The sequence below is a fragment of the Carassius carassius genome, chromosome 41, assembly GCF_963082965.1.
Source record: "Carassius carassius chromosome 41, fCarCar2.1, whole genome shotgun sequence".
Taxonomy (NCBI): domain Eukaryota; kingdom Metazoa; phylum Chordata; class Actinopteri; order Cypriniformes; family Cyprinidae; genus Carassius; species Carassius carassius.
In genome coordinates this window covers 26,627,043-26,643,768 of record NC_081795.1, presented here as the reverse complement: position 1 = coordinate 26,643,768, position 16,726 = coordinate 26,627,043, and the positions used below count along the sequence as shown (strand labels likewise).

Genomic DNA, 16,726 nt, shown 5'->3' with positions numbered 1-16,726 from the left:
GTGAATCAGGACAAGGCTGGGAATAATCAGGAGAATGATTTATCTATCCCTGTGCTTGAAAAAGGTGAGCCTAAGGCTGGCGACATGGATGTTTCACATGATAACATAGTGTCTGATTCACAGTCTCCTTCAGAGAGAGTCAACTTAAGTGATGATTTAATGATGTTTAGGGACATAGATCAGGCAGTTTTCAAACCCCCTTTAAAGAGGAAAAAGATTGATGAGGTCTCTGAATCAAAGCAAACTAGAAAAAAAGAAAATGAAAATGAGTTTGAAGTTGATAGAGATGATGGTAATGAGAGCGATGTCTCAGATTCTGGTGCTTCTAGTTGTTCTCAGACTGAATGGACATGTCTAGAGTATGATGCTGGTGAAATCAAGAAGTTTTTAAAGGTGTCAAAAAACGTGAGGGGAGTACAGGTTGCTGACTATTTTCCAGACATAAAACGTTTTGTGGAAAATACGAGGGCTTTTATGACTGAGGGATGTTTCACAAATAAGGAAGTCTATAGGTTGAAAAAGTTTGTGACCAAACTAAAAATTTAATGGTTAATGGCAGTACAAAGGATTCTTTTTTTGGCTCTTTATGGCTGTTTTTTTCTTTATGGTTTTAGTCTATTTCTTCATACTTTTCAAATGGGTGACATTCGCATTGCATCCCTAAATGTGAATGGAGCAAGGGAATGTATAAAACGCACATTAATATATAACACTATGAATCAGAAACAACTTGATGTTTTACTTTTACAAGAAACACATAGCGACACAGCAAATGTGGATGAATGGACGAAAGAATTTAAAGGTCTCTCTTTTTTTAGTCACAAATCCTCACTTAGCGGTGGTGTTGCTATTTTATTTTCCGATAGTTTTACTCCCTGCTCTACTGAGATGGAAGAGGTTGTGAAAGGAAGATTGTTAAAGGTTCGAGCCAAGGTTGAGAATCACACTTTTATTTTTATATGTGCATATGCTCCAACTTTACCAACAGAAAGAATGAGCTTTTTATACACCCTTTGTGAGACGCTGAACAAATGCAATGGTGAAGAGCAGTTATTTTTAGGTGGAGACTTTAATTGTGCAGAAAGTAGTTTGGATAGAAATCATGTAGAGCCACATTTACTTTCTCGCAAGCGACTTATTCAGATGATTGAAACAAATGACTTATGTGACGCATGGAGGAGTCTAAATGGGAATCTAAAGCAGTATACATGGGCACATGCTCGTGATAACAGGTTGTCTTTAGCACGTCTGGATAGATTCTACTGTTTTAAACACCATCTTAGTACTTTTAAAAATGGTTTCATAATTCCAGTTGGTTTTTCCGATCATAGTCTTGTTATATGTACAGTTACTTTACACTCTGTTAAGCCGAAAAGTGCATACTGGCACTTTAACAATAATTAATTAAGTGATGCAAATTTTAGAGAAACCTTCAATTGTTTCTGGAAGAATTTTAGGAAAGAAAAAGATGATTTTCAGTCTCTACAGAAGTGGTGGGAGTTTGGCAAAATACAAACCAAACAATTATGTCAACAGTATACTCACAATGTCACAAAAGATATAATAAGATCCATGAAAGAATTAGAAGAGGAAATTCTTAAATTTCAAGAAACAGCACAGTTAAGTGGAAATCAGACACATATTGAATCCCTTTTTTTAAAGAAATCTGCTTTGTCTGACATACAAAGAATAAAGGCACAGGGGGCGCTAGTGCGATCACGTTTTAATGATATAGACCAGATGGACGTACCCTCAAAATTCTTCTTTAGTCTAGAAAAAAAGAACGGTCAGAAACGCTTTATACATTCTTTGTTTTCTGAGACCGGTTCTCTTGAATCAGACCCTATTGAAATTCGGAAAAGAGCAAACAGATTTTATGAAAAACTTTATAGTTGTGAGCACAGAGAAGATCAGGTTGTTGAACAGTGTTTTTATGAGGAGCTACCAAAGGTCTCTGAGGACTCTAATGCAGAACTCAAGAGAGCTATAAGCCTGGAAGAACTGCACGAAGCCCTCCAGAGTATGGAGAATGGCAAGGCTCCTGGGATCGACCGAATCCCAGTTGAGTTCTGTAAAGCCTTTTGGCCTGTGATAGGGGAGGATCTGCTGGCGGTTCTCAGCGACAGTCTAGTCGGAGGACTTCTGCCGCTGAGCTGTAGAAGGGCGGTCCTTACCCTGTTGCCAAAAAAAGGTGATGTGAGAGACATAAAAAACTGGCGACCTGTATCATTATTGTGCTATGACTATAAATTGCTCTCAAAAGTTCTAGCTACTAGACTAGGAAGGGTTTTGGAAGAGGTAATCCATTCTGGTCAGTCGTACTGCGTACCGGGAAGATCAATCTTTGATAATATTTATTTTATAAGAGACTTATTTGATGTGTCAAAAATATTGGGAATTGACATGGGTTTGATTTCTTTGGATCAAGAGAAAGCATTTGATCGTGTAGAACACGATTACCTTTGGAAAACTTTGCAAGCATTTGGTTTTAGTTCTGATTTTATAGGTTATATGAAAATTCTTTATAATGACATTGAGAGTCTACTGAAAGTTAACGGTGGCTTATGTGCTCCTTTTAAAGTGTGTCGTGGTGTACGACAGGGGTGTTCTCTGTCAGGAATACTTTACACTTTGGCAATAGAACCACTTTTAAATAAGTTGAGAAGAGTTTTAGAAGGAGTATCTTTACAAGCCTGTAACAGCACTTTGTGTTTGTCAGCATACGCTGATGATGTGGTTATTATACTTAGTAAGCAAAGTGACGTGGATCTATTATTAAAAACATTAAGAGAGTTTGAAACCATATCTTCAGCAAGAATTAATTGGGGTAAAAGCGAAGCAGTACTAATAGGAAAGTGGGAAAGAGGGGTACCAGTACTCCCAAGTGGATTAAGTTGGAGAAAAGATGGCTTAAGATATTTAGGAGTGTTTTTAGGAGATGAAACAACTGTTCAAAAAAATTGGGAGGGAACAGTTGAAAAAATTAAAGGTCGCCTATTGAAATGGAAATGGATTGTAAAGAGTTTATCATATAGAGGACGTACTCTGATTATTAATAATTTAGTGGCCTCTTCTCTTTGGCACCGACTGGCATGCATTGATCCACCTGTATCGATAATTGTTAAAATTCAGTCCCTTTTAGTAGACTTTTTTTGGGAAAAGATGCATTGGATACCTCATAATGTATTGTATTTACCAAAAGAGATTGCCACAGTTTTACAAGAATCTTTTTAAAGTCTGGGACCACTTTCAAATCAAAAGAACTGATTCTCCGTCATCATTGTTTTGGCTGTTGAAGGAACCTCTGATTTATGGATCACGGTTGGACATTCTAGGAGCGTGTGGGACAATATCAGCAGACTTTATTAAAGCTAAGATCACAACACTTGGGTGTTTAATTAAAGTGTCTGGTCCAAGCTTTGAAAAAGCTGAAGAGGTAGCTGTTTTATTGGGTGTTAAATCCACTAGAATTGTGGCACAAGTGTTAAAAAAACTGTACTCTGCCTTTACAACGGAAGAGAAAACAATGCTTCAAGTTTACTGTGAAAGGGGAAGTTATCCCTAACGAGTCTCTTTCACCAAATTTAGGTGAATATGCAGGAATTTTTCTAAAATCTGAAAAGTTGACAGATTTGTGTGAAAGCAATAGAAAAATGTTTTACAAAGATTGTGTAAAATCTTTTAACAAAAAAGAGTTACACGAAAGAGTTGACACACCAAGATGAGTGACAATGTCAGACCAGAGTGGAGAGCATTGTACAAGCCACCGTTAGCTAAAAGAGATGGAGATTTACAATGGCGAATTTTACACGGCATTATTGCCGTTAATGCTTTTATTCCTGTTTTAAATCCGGATGTTGGCAAAGAATGTCCTTTTTGTTGCCAGAGAGAAACTGTTTTTCACACCTTTCTGTACTGTTCAAGACTAAAACCTTTATTTGATAGTTTGCAGAATCTTTTTAGTTGTTTTAATGAGAAGTTTTCTGTACAAACTTTTATTTTAGGTTTTAAATATGGTCAAAGGCGAAAGCATGAGTGTCATTTGTTGAATTTTATTTTGGGTAAAGCCAAAATGGCCATTTATATCAGTAGAAGAGATAAAATTGAGCAAAAAAGTGAATACAATGTTGAAAGGGTATTTGCAAGAATGATCAAATCAAGGATTGTAATTGATTTTCGTTTTTACAAAGCAATGGATTCTTTAAATGTTTTTGAAGGAATATGGTGTCACAGAGGAGCATTGTGTTCTGTCATTGAGAATCAACTTCATTTTGCACTCCACTAAAAAAAAAAAAAAAAAAAAAAAATTGTAACAGGATTTACATTGTTTTTATGTGAATATTTTTGATAAATAAAGATGATTGAAAAATCAAAAAAAAAATCAAAATCTCTCTCCTCTCTCTCTCTCTCGCTCTCTCTCTTTCTCCTCTCCTCTCTCTCCTCTCCCTCTCTCTCCTCTCCCTCTCTCTCCTCTCCCTCTCTCTCCTCTCCCTCTCTCTCGCTCTCTCTCTTTCTCCTCTCCCTCTCTCCTCTCTCTCCTCTCCCTCTCTCTCGCTCTCTCTCTTTCTCCTCTCCCTCTCTCCTCTCTCTCCTCTCCCTCTCTCTCGCTCTCTCTCTTTCTCCTCTCCCTCTCTCCTCTCTCTCCTCGCTCTGTTGGTTAAAGTGTTTACTTTCTTATTAATTATATTTGTATTAAATATTTTGTTTTTTTGAAAAATACTGTCATCTAAAGTATAAGCATGTTTCTTTTACACATTTACTGTTTAATCCGATGTCAAATTAATTAAAATTTCTTAAATAACAATAAGAATTTTAGAAATCATATCGGCTTTATGTAGGCTATCGGCATCAGCTGTCAAAAACACACATCGGTCGACCACTACAGTTAGTTACTAATAAACAGCCAATGTGCCATTAATATGCACGCTAACAAGCAACTAGTTAATAGCGATAACTGGTCCTTTAAAATAAAGTGTTACCAATCATTCATTGCAGTGTGCTACTCCACATAAATTTCTCACCATTCCAGGTGTGCGTGAGAGTTTTGGGACTGTGTGGGATGTCCTCGTTGGCCTTTAAAACCGGGCTCTGGTAGGACACCAAGAAGGGGACGGACTCCCAGACCTGCCAGAGACACACATACAGACTCTCAGCTGCTTAATGAAGCCTGTGTTTCTCTGGAAGCAGCACTGCTGTGATAGATCTACCTTGGCAGCATTAACCAGCCTCCAGGCGTTCAGCAAACCGAAGCCGTACTTGTGACTGTGGTGGAAACCAGCTCCATTGATTCCCCAGTCGGCCTGAGCGTCAGCGTCATGCTGGAGACACAAACATACCTCGATGTTAAACTAGTAGCATTAGTAAAACATCAACACCACAATTAACATTAACAGTGCGAGTGCGAGTAGTAATCAATCATACACTGAATCATTTACTGGTTTATAGATCTGCAGTATATCACAGCTATGACTTGCTGTAGAACTGAATATCATCACCAATGCTGCTTAAAACACATCTGGTCATTGGAGGTTATGACAGCAGTGTATTCTGTAGATTAAAGAGGGCTGTGTAACCTGTGTTGCGGTGTAGGTGATGATGTGCTGGACGTCCCTCCAGCTCAGACAGGGCCGCACCTGCAGCATGAGCGCCACCATCCCAGCAGCCAGAGGAGCAGCCGCTGAGGTCCCTGTGTGTCCGTCTGTGCAGCCTGTGCCGCTCTGCAGAGACCAGTCGGACGTCACCTGACACAAACACATCAGGAGACCCATCTCAAACATCTAGATCCTCTGGGGACTTCTCCAGTCATCTGATGATCCTAAACTCTGCCCCTGCAAGCTCACGCTCATCTGCATAGCCACGCCCACATCTCAACATCCAATCAGCATCCAGAGCCTCTAACTGCAGCTGCAGTGATGCAATGACTCAACCAATTGCTGATTGGGTCTTTTATTCAGAAGACGGGGCTTATTCTGCCATATTGTGTGTTGTGATTAGGGATGGGTATCGTTTGCATTTCATTGATACCGATGTGTTTATCGATACCGATACTGTTATCAATACTATTTGGTGCAAAAAGATATGAAGTGAAAAGTTATTTTATTACTGCTGAACTTTGGCAACTGTATTAGGCCCAATCCCATTTCTACCCCTTAGCCCCTCCCCTTTCGCGCGTTCACGTGAAGGGGTAGGGGTGTCTCTATTCTCTTTTGGTTGGAGGGGTAAGGGTAAGGGCCAGATAGCCCTTCAAACGAAGATATTTCAGGACCACACTTCAAACGAAGGGGTATGATTTATCTCGGCAACATGACTGCTACAGCGAACAAAAAGACACAAATGTAAGCTTTTTTGGCATAAATAAAGATTTTAAAGAAAAGAAATCATTTGTTTTACGTTACATTCAATCATGAGTTCATATTACTGAACATGTTGCTCAAAGAAATGTTTGCAAAAAAAAAAAAACGCTAATATTTGCTAACGTCATATCATTACAGACTGCATGATATAGAGAGAGAGAGAGATGGAAGTTGCGTAAATGTGCGTTTCTCTTTTTAGAGGGAGTTTACCTAAAAACAGAGAATGTATCGTCTCGTTTTTTTATATAACAAAAAAAAATTTAATAAAGAAATTTAAACTTTTATTCAGCAAGGATGTGTTGAACTGGTAAGAAGTGATAGCAAAGATTTGTATTGTTAAAAAAGATTTATATTTTGAATAAACAGTTCTTTTTAACTTTTCATTCAAAGAATCCTGAAATAATAAATTAATAAATAGTAAATAAACATAATCGTCATATTAGAATGATTTCTGAAGGATCATGTGACACTTTATACTGGAGTAATGGCTGATCGAAATTCAGCATTGCATCACAGAAATAAATTATATTCTAAAGAATATTAAAACAGAAACCATTATTTTATATTGTAATAACATTTTGCAAGATTACAGGTTTTTTTCGGTAATTTAACAGAAACATTACAAGTGTAACAGAGCCCAATCTTTCGGTAGTGTATGCCTGACTTATAATGTTATAATCCAGTGTACTGTAACAGGTTCCTGATACTCACTATACTGCGCAGCTGTCTGCTCCCGCTGCTGAACGTCACGGCCAGCATAGACGCACACTCTTCTGCATAAAACGGCCTTTTGCCATTCTCATCAACCGCGCCTGCAATTACACATCATCTTATAAATAGCCTTCATTTCTTAAAGGGACAGTTCACCCAAAAATGAAAATTTGCTGTTAGTTTACTCATCCTCATGCCATCTGAGATGTTTGTGACTGTATTTCTTCAGAAGAACACTAAAGATCTTTAGCAGAAACCTTGGCTGTTGATGATTCAGTGGCTGCCATCACTTCGATAAACATAAAAAACAAGGAGCATAAAATGAATCCCATGGCTCGTGACGATATATATCGAGGTCTTATGAAGAGAAGCGATCGGTCTGTGCAAGAAACTGAACATTATAACACAATTATTTTCTGCAAACTGGTTCTTTTGGACAGTTTGTTTCAACTGGTACAAATATCTGTGGCGTGATGAATATGCAATTATATTATTAAAACACCCAATAATGATGTGAAATGTAGATGTTTTACATGTCTAAATCATATAAAGTGCATAAACTTGTCTTAATCAACTCACTTTTTTACATAAACCATGAGAAACCATAATAACTTTCATACAAGTGGTCGGTCCGATTCGATGAACTGGTTCAGTTTGTTCACCCAAAAGAATCGGTTCAAAAGAATGATTCGTTCGTGAAGCAGACATCTCTCCAGACTCTTTGCCTGAGGTTCTGGATTACAGATGATAATGTAGTAAATAATGTTCAGTTTCTTGCACAGACTGATCGGTTCGCTTCATAACACCTCAGTATATCGTCAGGAGCCACGGGGATTCATTTTGTGTTTCCTGAAATGCTTTCTTTGACTCTCAAAGTGACAGAAGCTGCTGACTTGCATTTTATGAACCACCAAGGGCCACAGTTTTAGTTAAAAATCTGCTCTGTTGAAGAAAACAACTCCAGGGTGAGTAAACTAACAGCAGGTTTTTACTTTTGGGTGAACAGGCAAGGTTTAGACAATCGTAACTGAGCTGATAAAGCAGTCCATTACCAACGGTGACGGTGTAGATGGAGTTAGCATAGCCGTCATAGTTGCAGTCGTCTTCATACTGTCCTCCATTACCACTGGCCACGACGAAGATGCTCCCGAAACCTCTCCTGCCTGCGATGACTCCGTGCTGCAGCGCCGCCTGTCAACACACACAGGAGTCATTGTTAAAACTGGACTAAAACATGGATTAATAGGGGTGCACGATAAATATCGGCCGATAATTAATGTGCATCTGGTCAGTAAAGCTGATGATAATCGCTGATGTCAGTAAACAACAGCTCTGTGTAGTAACAGCTGCTCTATGTGAAATCACGCACCTGATGGTATTTACCTCTGATTAGAGAACCGGCTTTACTGACGAGATGCGCATTAATTATTGGACGATATTTATCATACTCTCCTATGGATTAATAACTCAAAACCACTGATGGCTGAACTCTGGGACTGCAAAAAGAAAATATAAGATTTGTAATGTGTTTTAAAAGAAGCCTCTTCGGCTCATCAAGGCTGCATTTATTCGTCCAAAAATACGGTATTGTTAAATATTAGCATTTGAAATTTTCTATTTCAATACACTTTAAACTAATCTATTTCCTGTGATGTGCAGCTGTATTTTCAGTATCATTCCTCCAGTCTTCACTGTCACATGATCTTCAGAAATCATGAAAATATGATGATTTATTATCGATTTTAGAACCATTGTTTTTGCTGCTTCACATTTTTTTAGTTTTTTTTGGAACCCGTGATCATTTTTCAAGTTGAAAAGAACAGCATTTATTTAAAATATAAATCTTTTGGAACAATATAATTCTTTATTATCACTTTTAGCTATTTAGCATCCTTGCTGAATGGAAAAAAAGAATTCATTTGAATTAAAATAGAAAACCATTATTTCAAAAATGCAATTATATTGTACAATATTTCTGTTTATTTTGTATTTCTGATCAAATAAATGCAGCCTTGATGAGCAGAGGAGTCTTCTTTAAAAACATGAATGGATCTTACTGATCCAAACTTTTGAACAGCAGTGTATCTGTAATGGCAGAAAATGCATCTTGTTTTAAATGCACCCGTTTGATTTTATGTAAGGGTCTTATTGGCATGTGTAGGCAATGAAGCAGCAGCACTTTATTTTGGTGCAAGAACAGAGAACCAAAAACCTTGCTGAGGGGAAACCAATGGTATGGAGAAGGATGCATGCATTACTCTGATGAACTGATGAAGCTTGAGATGACCTAACCTTTCCTAAGGGATGCGGTCCATCAACTGTACGGCCGTCATCATCCGGACCCCAGCTACAGAACAAAATACACATTACCCACTTCAGTAAACTCTAAAATTAAAAGTTGGACAAGTTACCATTAATGGATTATGGACTAGAAGATTATGCATTATTTAACCTGAACTGAAAATAAACAATATATAGTTTTCAGCAATAATTAATGCTCTTGAAAGTACAGCTGTTCTCATTTCATTCATGTTAACAGATACAGCTTTTGATTAAAAAAAATATGAAATGTATATTAAAATTCCTAAATCCTGCAGAAATATCACTGTTAGTTAGTGTTAACTTATGCAGCGAAACAATGTTAACAATTGGAAGTGTGCACAAAGAGCACCTGCAGCTGTAGACGTCATTGACTTGGTAATGCTTATTAAAAGCAACAGCCTCCATGCTGTCTGTGAGGGGTCCATCCAAAACTCTGATGCCTACCAGGACACACACACACACACACACACACAAAGGTTTGTTATACGTTCTATTCACACGCTGTTCTGCTTCTCCTGAATGAGTCTAGAACATGCCGATCAAAAACACATTGGAGGAAGGTGCAGAAAGGAGCGATGTCCCATGTATGCATAGGAATATGAGAAATTATGCGATCATGTGAAGCTCTGGAGGTGTTGATGGATTGGTGCTGATCATCCTACTGAATATGATCCAGATGTAGGATTTCATAAAAACATGATTTTATCTTTCATGATTATTGCATGCTCCGATATTCATAAAACAATAGTCTCGGGACCATGAAATGGTCATGAAAAATGCTGCCGGTGGCTGGCAACTTTTTTCAAAAATGCTGCCAGGGAAAGAGTTAAAACACACGCAAGTAAACTATTTATTAAAAAAAGAACTTATGTTAATATAATAATGTGAAACATAAATAATAGTGACTAGATGTTTTTCCTTCTTGCATTTAACATTTAGAATTTTCTTGGCTACAATGGATGTTTTCATTAATCTATCAATTAGTAATCAATATATCTGCCCTACGAAGCAATCTATGACTATATTTGCTTTTATCCAAATTATCCATATGAGGAATTTTGATTGGACTTAAAGAAAGCAATATACCTCAACGATCTCTGGCTGGGAGGGACGTGAACCTGGAAATATTTTGACAATCAAAGACGGGTCTTTAATTTATTTCCAGTTTAATAATATTTCGCAAAACTGCGGGAGTTAAATATAAGGATTTTCAGCGGGTTGGCTTTTGTAAAACATCAGATGATGTGGAATAACCCATGTGAGCTGACGTTCTCCTGATTGGTGAACAGTAAATCTGAACAGACAGTAATGGTGACTGTATTATCAGTCTCTCACACACACACACACACACACACAGAGTTCACTGACCTGCGACTCTGGCTCCGAATGCGACTCCGACGGCGCAGAAGCTGTTGTTGGAGGCGGCGGCGATCTCTCCGGCGCAGCGCGTGCCGTGATGGTTATCACTGTGACCGTCAGGGTGAGGCATGGGGTCAGGGTCGTTCGAGTTCAGGTCATAACTACCCTCAGGACTCTACACAAACACAAAGCTCCAGTTAAAGCTTCACGCTCGAGGAACACGTACTGAACCTGGAAGACTCCAGAGGTCAGATGGTGCCTCACATAGTTGGGCTGAAGATCTGGCAGTGTGTGCTGAAGGCCGTCGTCCACCACGACCACAGTGACCCCCGCACCGGTGATGTTCCTCTCCCACACACCCGTCACATTGATGTCCATCCCACGCTTCACATCGTTGTGCTGTGAGAGCAGATGAGATGAGAGACGGATGAAATCTGACAGCTTCCACACAATCATGATTCATACCTTTACTAACTAATATGTTTTTACTTCATATCCAATTAAATCTTTTTTATTTTTTCAAATTTCATTCTACTCCCATTTTATTCTATTTTTCTGGGCTCCATGTTAAAGGTTGAATGAAAATTTATTTTAATCTATTTCATGTCTAATTAATTGAAATTGCATAGAACTGAACAACAATTTATTAAAAGTTTAACAAAAAAATAATTTTCAGGGCCCTATGAAATACGTTTTATTTTTCCTAAATTCTATTTTCATATTTATGGATTCCATTTTAATGGTTTAATTTTAATAATCAGAAAGCAGGTCTACTCAACTGCATTCATAAAACTATAACAACTTAATTTGTTATTTAACTTATTATTATATTTACAGTAATATGGTCCTATGAAATATTTTATTTATTATTATTTTTATATTTTTTATTACCCGTGTTCTTTTTCTAGATTTATGATTTAATACAAATTATCAAAATCAGTCATAACCAAATTAAGGTATAAAAAATTAATTCGTAATATTTTAAAATGTAAATCAAACTAATTAAAAATAAAAATTTATTTATTAATTCAAAGTTCAAAACATAAGTTTACTGTCAAAATTAAAACATTAAAACAAAGTTAAAAATTGTATTTTATTTTTTTTAAATAAAGTTTAAAACTAAATGTTTTTATTATTATAACTATTAATATCATCACTATTATTACTTTGGGAATACATTCTACTGTACAATAGCAACAGAAGCACAATTTCTTCCAATTAAACCAGACTTTTATTTTGACAGAAGGAAATATTTCTCAGATGAAATGGTGATATGCTGGAGCTTCAGAGCAAACTGAGACAAACACAACTAGTCCAGATCGCGATATGATTGATTTTCCAGCCCTTTTGATGTATTCATCCAAAACACACACTTTTATGACTAGGAGTGCATAATTGTGTCCAGTATTTAAAGCAACAGGATGCTCACCAGGTGCCACTGACTGGGGTATCTGGGGTCATTGAAGGTCAGGCTCCTCTTGGAGCGTCTGAGGATGTGTTCCTGTGAGTGCCAGAGCACATGAGGGTTTCGGTTCAGAGCGGACTCTGTGGAGTGCACGTCTGTGCTGTCCTCCGGTCGCTGGCAGAGCAGGTAGTGTCCCTCCAGCTGCCCGATCTGTCCGTGGCTCTCCAGACCCAGCTCCTCTGCCACGCTGTGTGCCAGCCGCTCCAGAGCCGTCACTGAGCCAGCGCTGAGCCGCACCGCCCAGGACCGGCCCGGCCCGCAGGACGAGGACACCCCAGAGGAGGAGAAGAGGGAGTGTGTGTGCAGCGGTGGAGCGGCGAGGAGCAGCAGATGATAGAGACGGAGACACATCTGGAGGGACGACGCCATGTCCACATCAGACCAGCTGACCGGGACACACACACACACAGAGAGAGAGAGAGAGAGAGAGAGAGACACACACACAAAAGTCAGAGACCACATTAATGGTCAGGGATGCTTTCATTTAAAGGGACAGTCCACCCCAAAATGGTTTACTCGACCCTCAAGCTGCTCCAAACATGAGTTTCGTTCTTCCGTGGAATGCAAAAGAAGATATTTTGAACAATGTTGGTCTCCGAGCACTTGCTGGTAGCCACTGACTTCCATTGTAGGAAAAATAAAAAATTAAAATACAATGAAAGTCAATGGAAAGTCAAACTCTGAACACATCCTCGTGTGTTTAGTTCGTGTTTCAGGTGTATGTGAAGTGTAAAGGCTTTGACAACACGGAACAAATATTTGCCATGGACAGAGAGAAAGAAACCGGAAGACGTCGAAATAATGCCGCTCCGATCATTAAAACATATTCTAATCCATGAGTCAGTTTTGTAAAGCACGTGTTAACTGATTCATATAGTGAATACACAATAGAAAACATTAGTTTTAGTAGTTATCTCAGCACTGAGGAGAGTGAAACCTCAAACTGTCAGGTCAGAAATAAAGAATTAAACGTCGTAACGCTCATCTTACCTTCTGGTAACGTCGAAGTGCTTCGCTATCGTCTGTCTGCTTTATTTCCGATCTGTTTAGAGTCATTATTTGCCATAAACTCAATCCGCGACATCACTCGAGCAGGGAACTCAATCTGCTCGACTCTTCCGCATGCGTCATCTGCTGCGTCACATCCGATGTCTGATCGAATATGGCAAGCCGTTTTAGCATAAACTGTTCCCAACGTTACTAGCGAGCGCCAACCTCCCGCTCTTTCTCGTTAGGCCAATAAGGAAGTGACTAAAACTGCAATTTATCGACTGGCCGCTTGAGGCTGGCTGCAAAAGGGAGTCAGTCCCATAGACTCCCCATGTTAAAATGCCCAACTTTACAGCAGAAAAAAACATGTTTACAGCCTGGTTCAAAAAATGATTTTGGTCTAAATAGCTAATTTTGCCCTTCATGACAACTGTGAGGGGGGTGAATTTTTTTATAACTCATCTGTTTATATTATATTAAGACTTAAAGTTCTGCATAATTAAGGGCGTGGCCACTTGAGTGACAGGTGGATTGCCGCTGCTGACACTGCCGTCGTGCTAGGTGGGTGTGGCTACAGCAAATAGCTCCCGCCTTTTTGCCCGTTTTTGATTGTCCGGGAGAGTCGCGCGGTGACATGCTGCCAAGATGGCGACGGCCTGCTCTACACACTTTAGGCTTCAAACACACTTCAGGAGTCTACGGGTGACGTCACGGACACTACGTCCATGTTTTTATACAGTTTATGGTTACTAGTCGTAATGGCATTTTTACTAGTAACAATTCAATTAGAGAACTAATTGAACTAATTCAATTCTTACTAGTCAAGATGCAATTACATAGCTCTCTAATTAAATTCTTACTAGTAAGAAATCTAGTTACAGAGCTCTACAATTGTATGCTTACTGGTAAAAACTTGTATTCAGTAGATTTTCAAATTCCCCTTTCCAAATCCCGCCTGTGGGATACACTTCAAAATAAAAGCCCCATAAACATGAATTGATAGCATTTTCATTGTGTCAGAATGACCATAAGATTGAGATGACAGTTTGGAAAGGTTTTGTTTTAATATTTTATCACTTCATTAATTCACACCTTATTATTATTATTATTTCTTCATTTCAGACCCTTAGATCCATATCACAAAAATCTAATTTGGTGTTTATTATGCACTGTAACATGCATGGAATTTGAGCTACATGTTAAAGGCCAATTAATAGCTTAATCGTTAAGCTTAATAAGGCGATATTTTGCTGGGTGTTTTCGTGCTGGAACCATGCCTGGTTTAGTCCAGTATGTGGCAGCATATTAACCATGGTTTTACTACAAATAAAACCAAAAAACCATGGTTACTATAGTTAAACCATGGCAACCACAAATTAACCATGGTTTTGCTATATTAACCATGGTTTAACCATGGTATTTGTAGTAAATCTGTGGTTATACAAATGGTAGTCAACACGCCAAAAAACCATGGTTTACTACAGTTTTACTATAATAAAACCATGATTATTTTCTCTGTCTTACTGAGTGATTCATTTAAAAACACAGATTCAAGTACGAAACATGTTTCTCTAAGATGTCTAACAGTTCTATTCTGTCTTTGTTTGGAACTATTTGTGTCGGTGAAACAAAAACAGACAATATTGTGTCAAAAATGTAACTAGCTAATATTAATTTCTTGGTTGTTGAACTGTGAAATCAACATCACAATCATGATCATGCTCATGTGTTGGTATTCAGAAAACTGCACTCCTGCCTGTGTGACATTAATTATATCAGATGTTATAAATATAAAAATCAAATACTCATAAAGGGATATTTTTGCCCTCATAACTTGAATTATAGTGCATTATAACAGGCTTTATCATAAAAGAAAGAAACAAAAGTGAAAAGTGAATCATGCATTAAAGTAAAGTATGCTTCTAGTAACAGACCTGCCTCAGCATTAGTGAGTGGAAAATGTGAATAAAACCCTTGCAAATCTTAACAAAACAGGTATTTAATTTAATTAATACAAGACATAGTCAACCAGATGATGAACACTATTAACTGCAATTATTATGTGATTGCATAGTAAGTAGCAATATTTGTTAGTTCTGTTGTTGATTCAGGATTAGCATCATCTGAGGTCCTCTGAGGGTCAGCATCATCTCTTCTCGGGTGTTCTGGACCCAGACTGGAGCTTGTGTAAATCCTAGTTACCACAGGATGTAAATCCCGGTAGAAACAAAGAAACAAAAAGAGACATCATTAGCATAGCTCAGGGATCCTCAAATCTAGCCCACGAGATCCACTTTCCTGCAGACCTTAGCTCTAACCCTAATCAAACACACCTGAGCAAGCTCATCACTGTCTTTGGGATCATTAGAAAATCACAGGTAGGTGAGTCTGATCAGGGTTGGAGCTAAACTCTGCAGTGCATTGGCCCTCCAGGGTAAGATTTGAGGATCCCATGCATAGCTTCTGTTCCAACAAAGTAAAATTAATTAGTTTAACCCAAGCTAAAGAATAAGAATGTGCATTTGATCAGGTACAACTACACTCACAAATTATGAGATGCATTATTTGAATGCTTGGCGAAAGAGATGTGTTTTTAATCTAGATTTAAACAGAGAGAGTGTGTCTGAACCCCAAACATTATCAGGAAGGCTATTCCAGAGTTTGGGAGCCAAATGTGAGAAAGCTCTACCTCCTTTAGTGGACTTTGCTATCCTAGGAACCAAAAGTCCAGCGTTTTGTGACCTTAGGGAGCGTGATGGATTGTAACGTGGTAGAAGTCTAGTAAGGTACGCAGGAGCTAAACCATTTGGGCCTTATAGGTAAGTAATGATTTGTAATTGAAATGGAACTGTGACGGTATTTGGCCTTCGAAAAGTTGGGTTCGGGTGCCAGGGGTAAAAACCACCACCATTATTGACTTTAAATAAATCATTAGCGATATTACATATATGTATGATGACACTATTATATTATATGGAATAAATAAAGCAAGGAACAACAGGGAATTTGATTCAAAAGTTTTCTATTCAAAATCAATTCCAATTCATTTACTTCAATTCAGTACTTCAATTTAACATTTACTTCAATTTAACACAGAAAAAGAAAAGAAAAAATAACTTAAAATAAAATAATAAATCACAATTTTATTGCCAAGCCCAGGAACATTTACCTTTTAAATACCTTACAAATATAACTGAGTGACAATTAAATCAGCAAATAATTAAACAATTAAATAATTCCAACAATTAAGCTTACCTTGTCACTCATTAAACTATTGGGCCTGAAATGTAATTCAAACACGTAGGATGATATCATGACCTTAACCGTCTGATTTACACGTTCTGTGAATTTGGTTTGGGGGTGGTATGCTGTTGTTAATCTTTGCACCACTCCCCACCTGCTACACAGCTCCTGCAAAATTTCAGAGGTAAATTGGGGACCTCTGTCTGACAACAAAAATTTCGGAACACCCCACCGTGTCAATATTTCCTTCCTTTAGGCGCGTTTCCACCGAGTGGTACGGTAC

General features: G+C 38.1%; 1 protein-coding gene across 2 annotated transcripts in view; it reads right to left on the bottom strand.

Moving 5' to 3' along the window:
• The window catches only part of LOC132123118 (proprotein convertase subtilisin/kexin type 7-like), a 38,462-nt gene extending 25,091 nt beyond the window's left edge, over nucleotides 1-13,371 (bottom strand). Inside the window, exons 1-11 of one of the 2 annotated variants that reach the window (XM_059533654.1) lie at nucleotides 13,201-13,371; nucleotides 12,175-12,561; nucleotides 11,010-11,144; nucleotides 10,755-10,920; nucleotides 9,736-9,826; nucleotides 9,357-9,411; nucleotides 8,117-8,255; nucleotides 7,065-7,165; nucleotides 5,574-5,741; nucleotides 5,208-5,318; nucleotides 5,022-5,124 (exon numbers count right to left, since the gene is read on the bottom strand). In XM_059533654.1, coding sequence (XP_059389637.1) covers nucleotides 5,022-5,124; nucleotides 5,208-5,318; nucleotides 5,574-5,741; nucleotides 7,065-7,165; nucleotides 8,117-8,255; nucleotides 9,357-9,411; nucleotides 9,736-9,826; nucleotides 10,755-10,920; nucleotides 11,010-11,144; nucleotides 12,175-12,561; nucleotides 13,201-13,266 — 1,522 coding nt within the window. In that variant the 5' untranslated portion in view covers nucleotides 13,267-13,371. Of the gene's footprint in view, nucleotides 1-5,021; nucleotides 5,125-5,207; nucleotides 5,319-5,573; nucleotides 5,742-7,064; nucleotides 7,166-8,116; nucleotides 8,256-9,356; nucleotides 9,412-9,735; nucleotides 9,827-10,754; nucleotides 10,921-11,009; nucleotides 11,145-12,174; nucleotides 12,596-13,200 lie in introns of both variants that reach the window. The other variant, XM_059533655.1, reaches the window with a different exon arrangement.
• Between the last annotated feature and the right edge of the window lie 3,355 nt (nucleotides 13,372-16,726).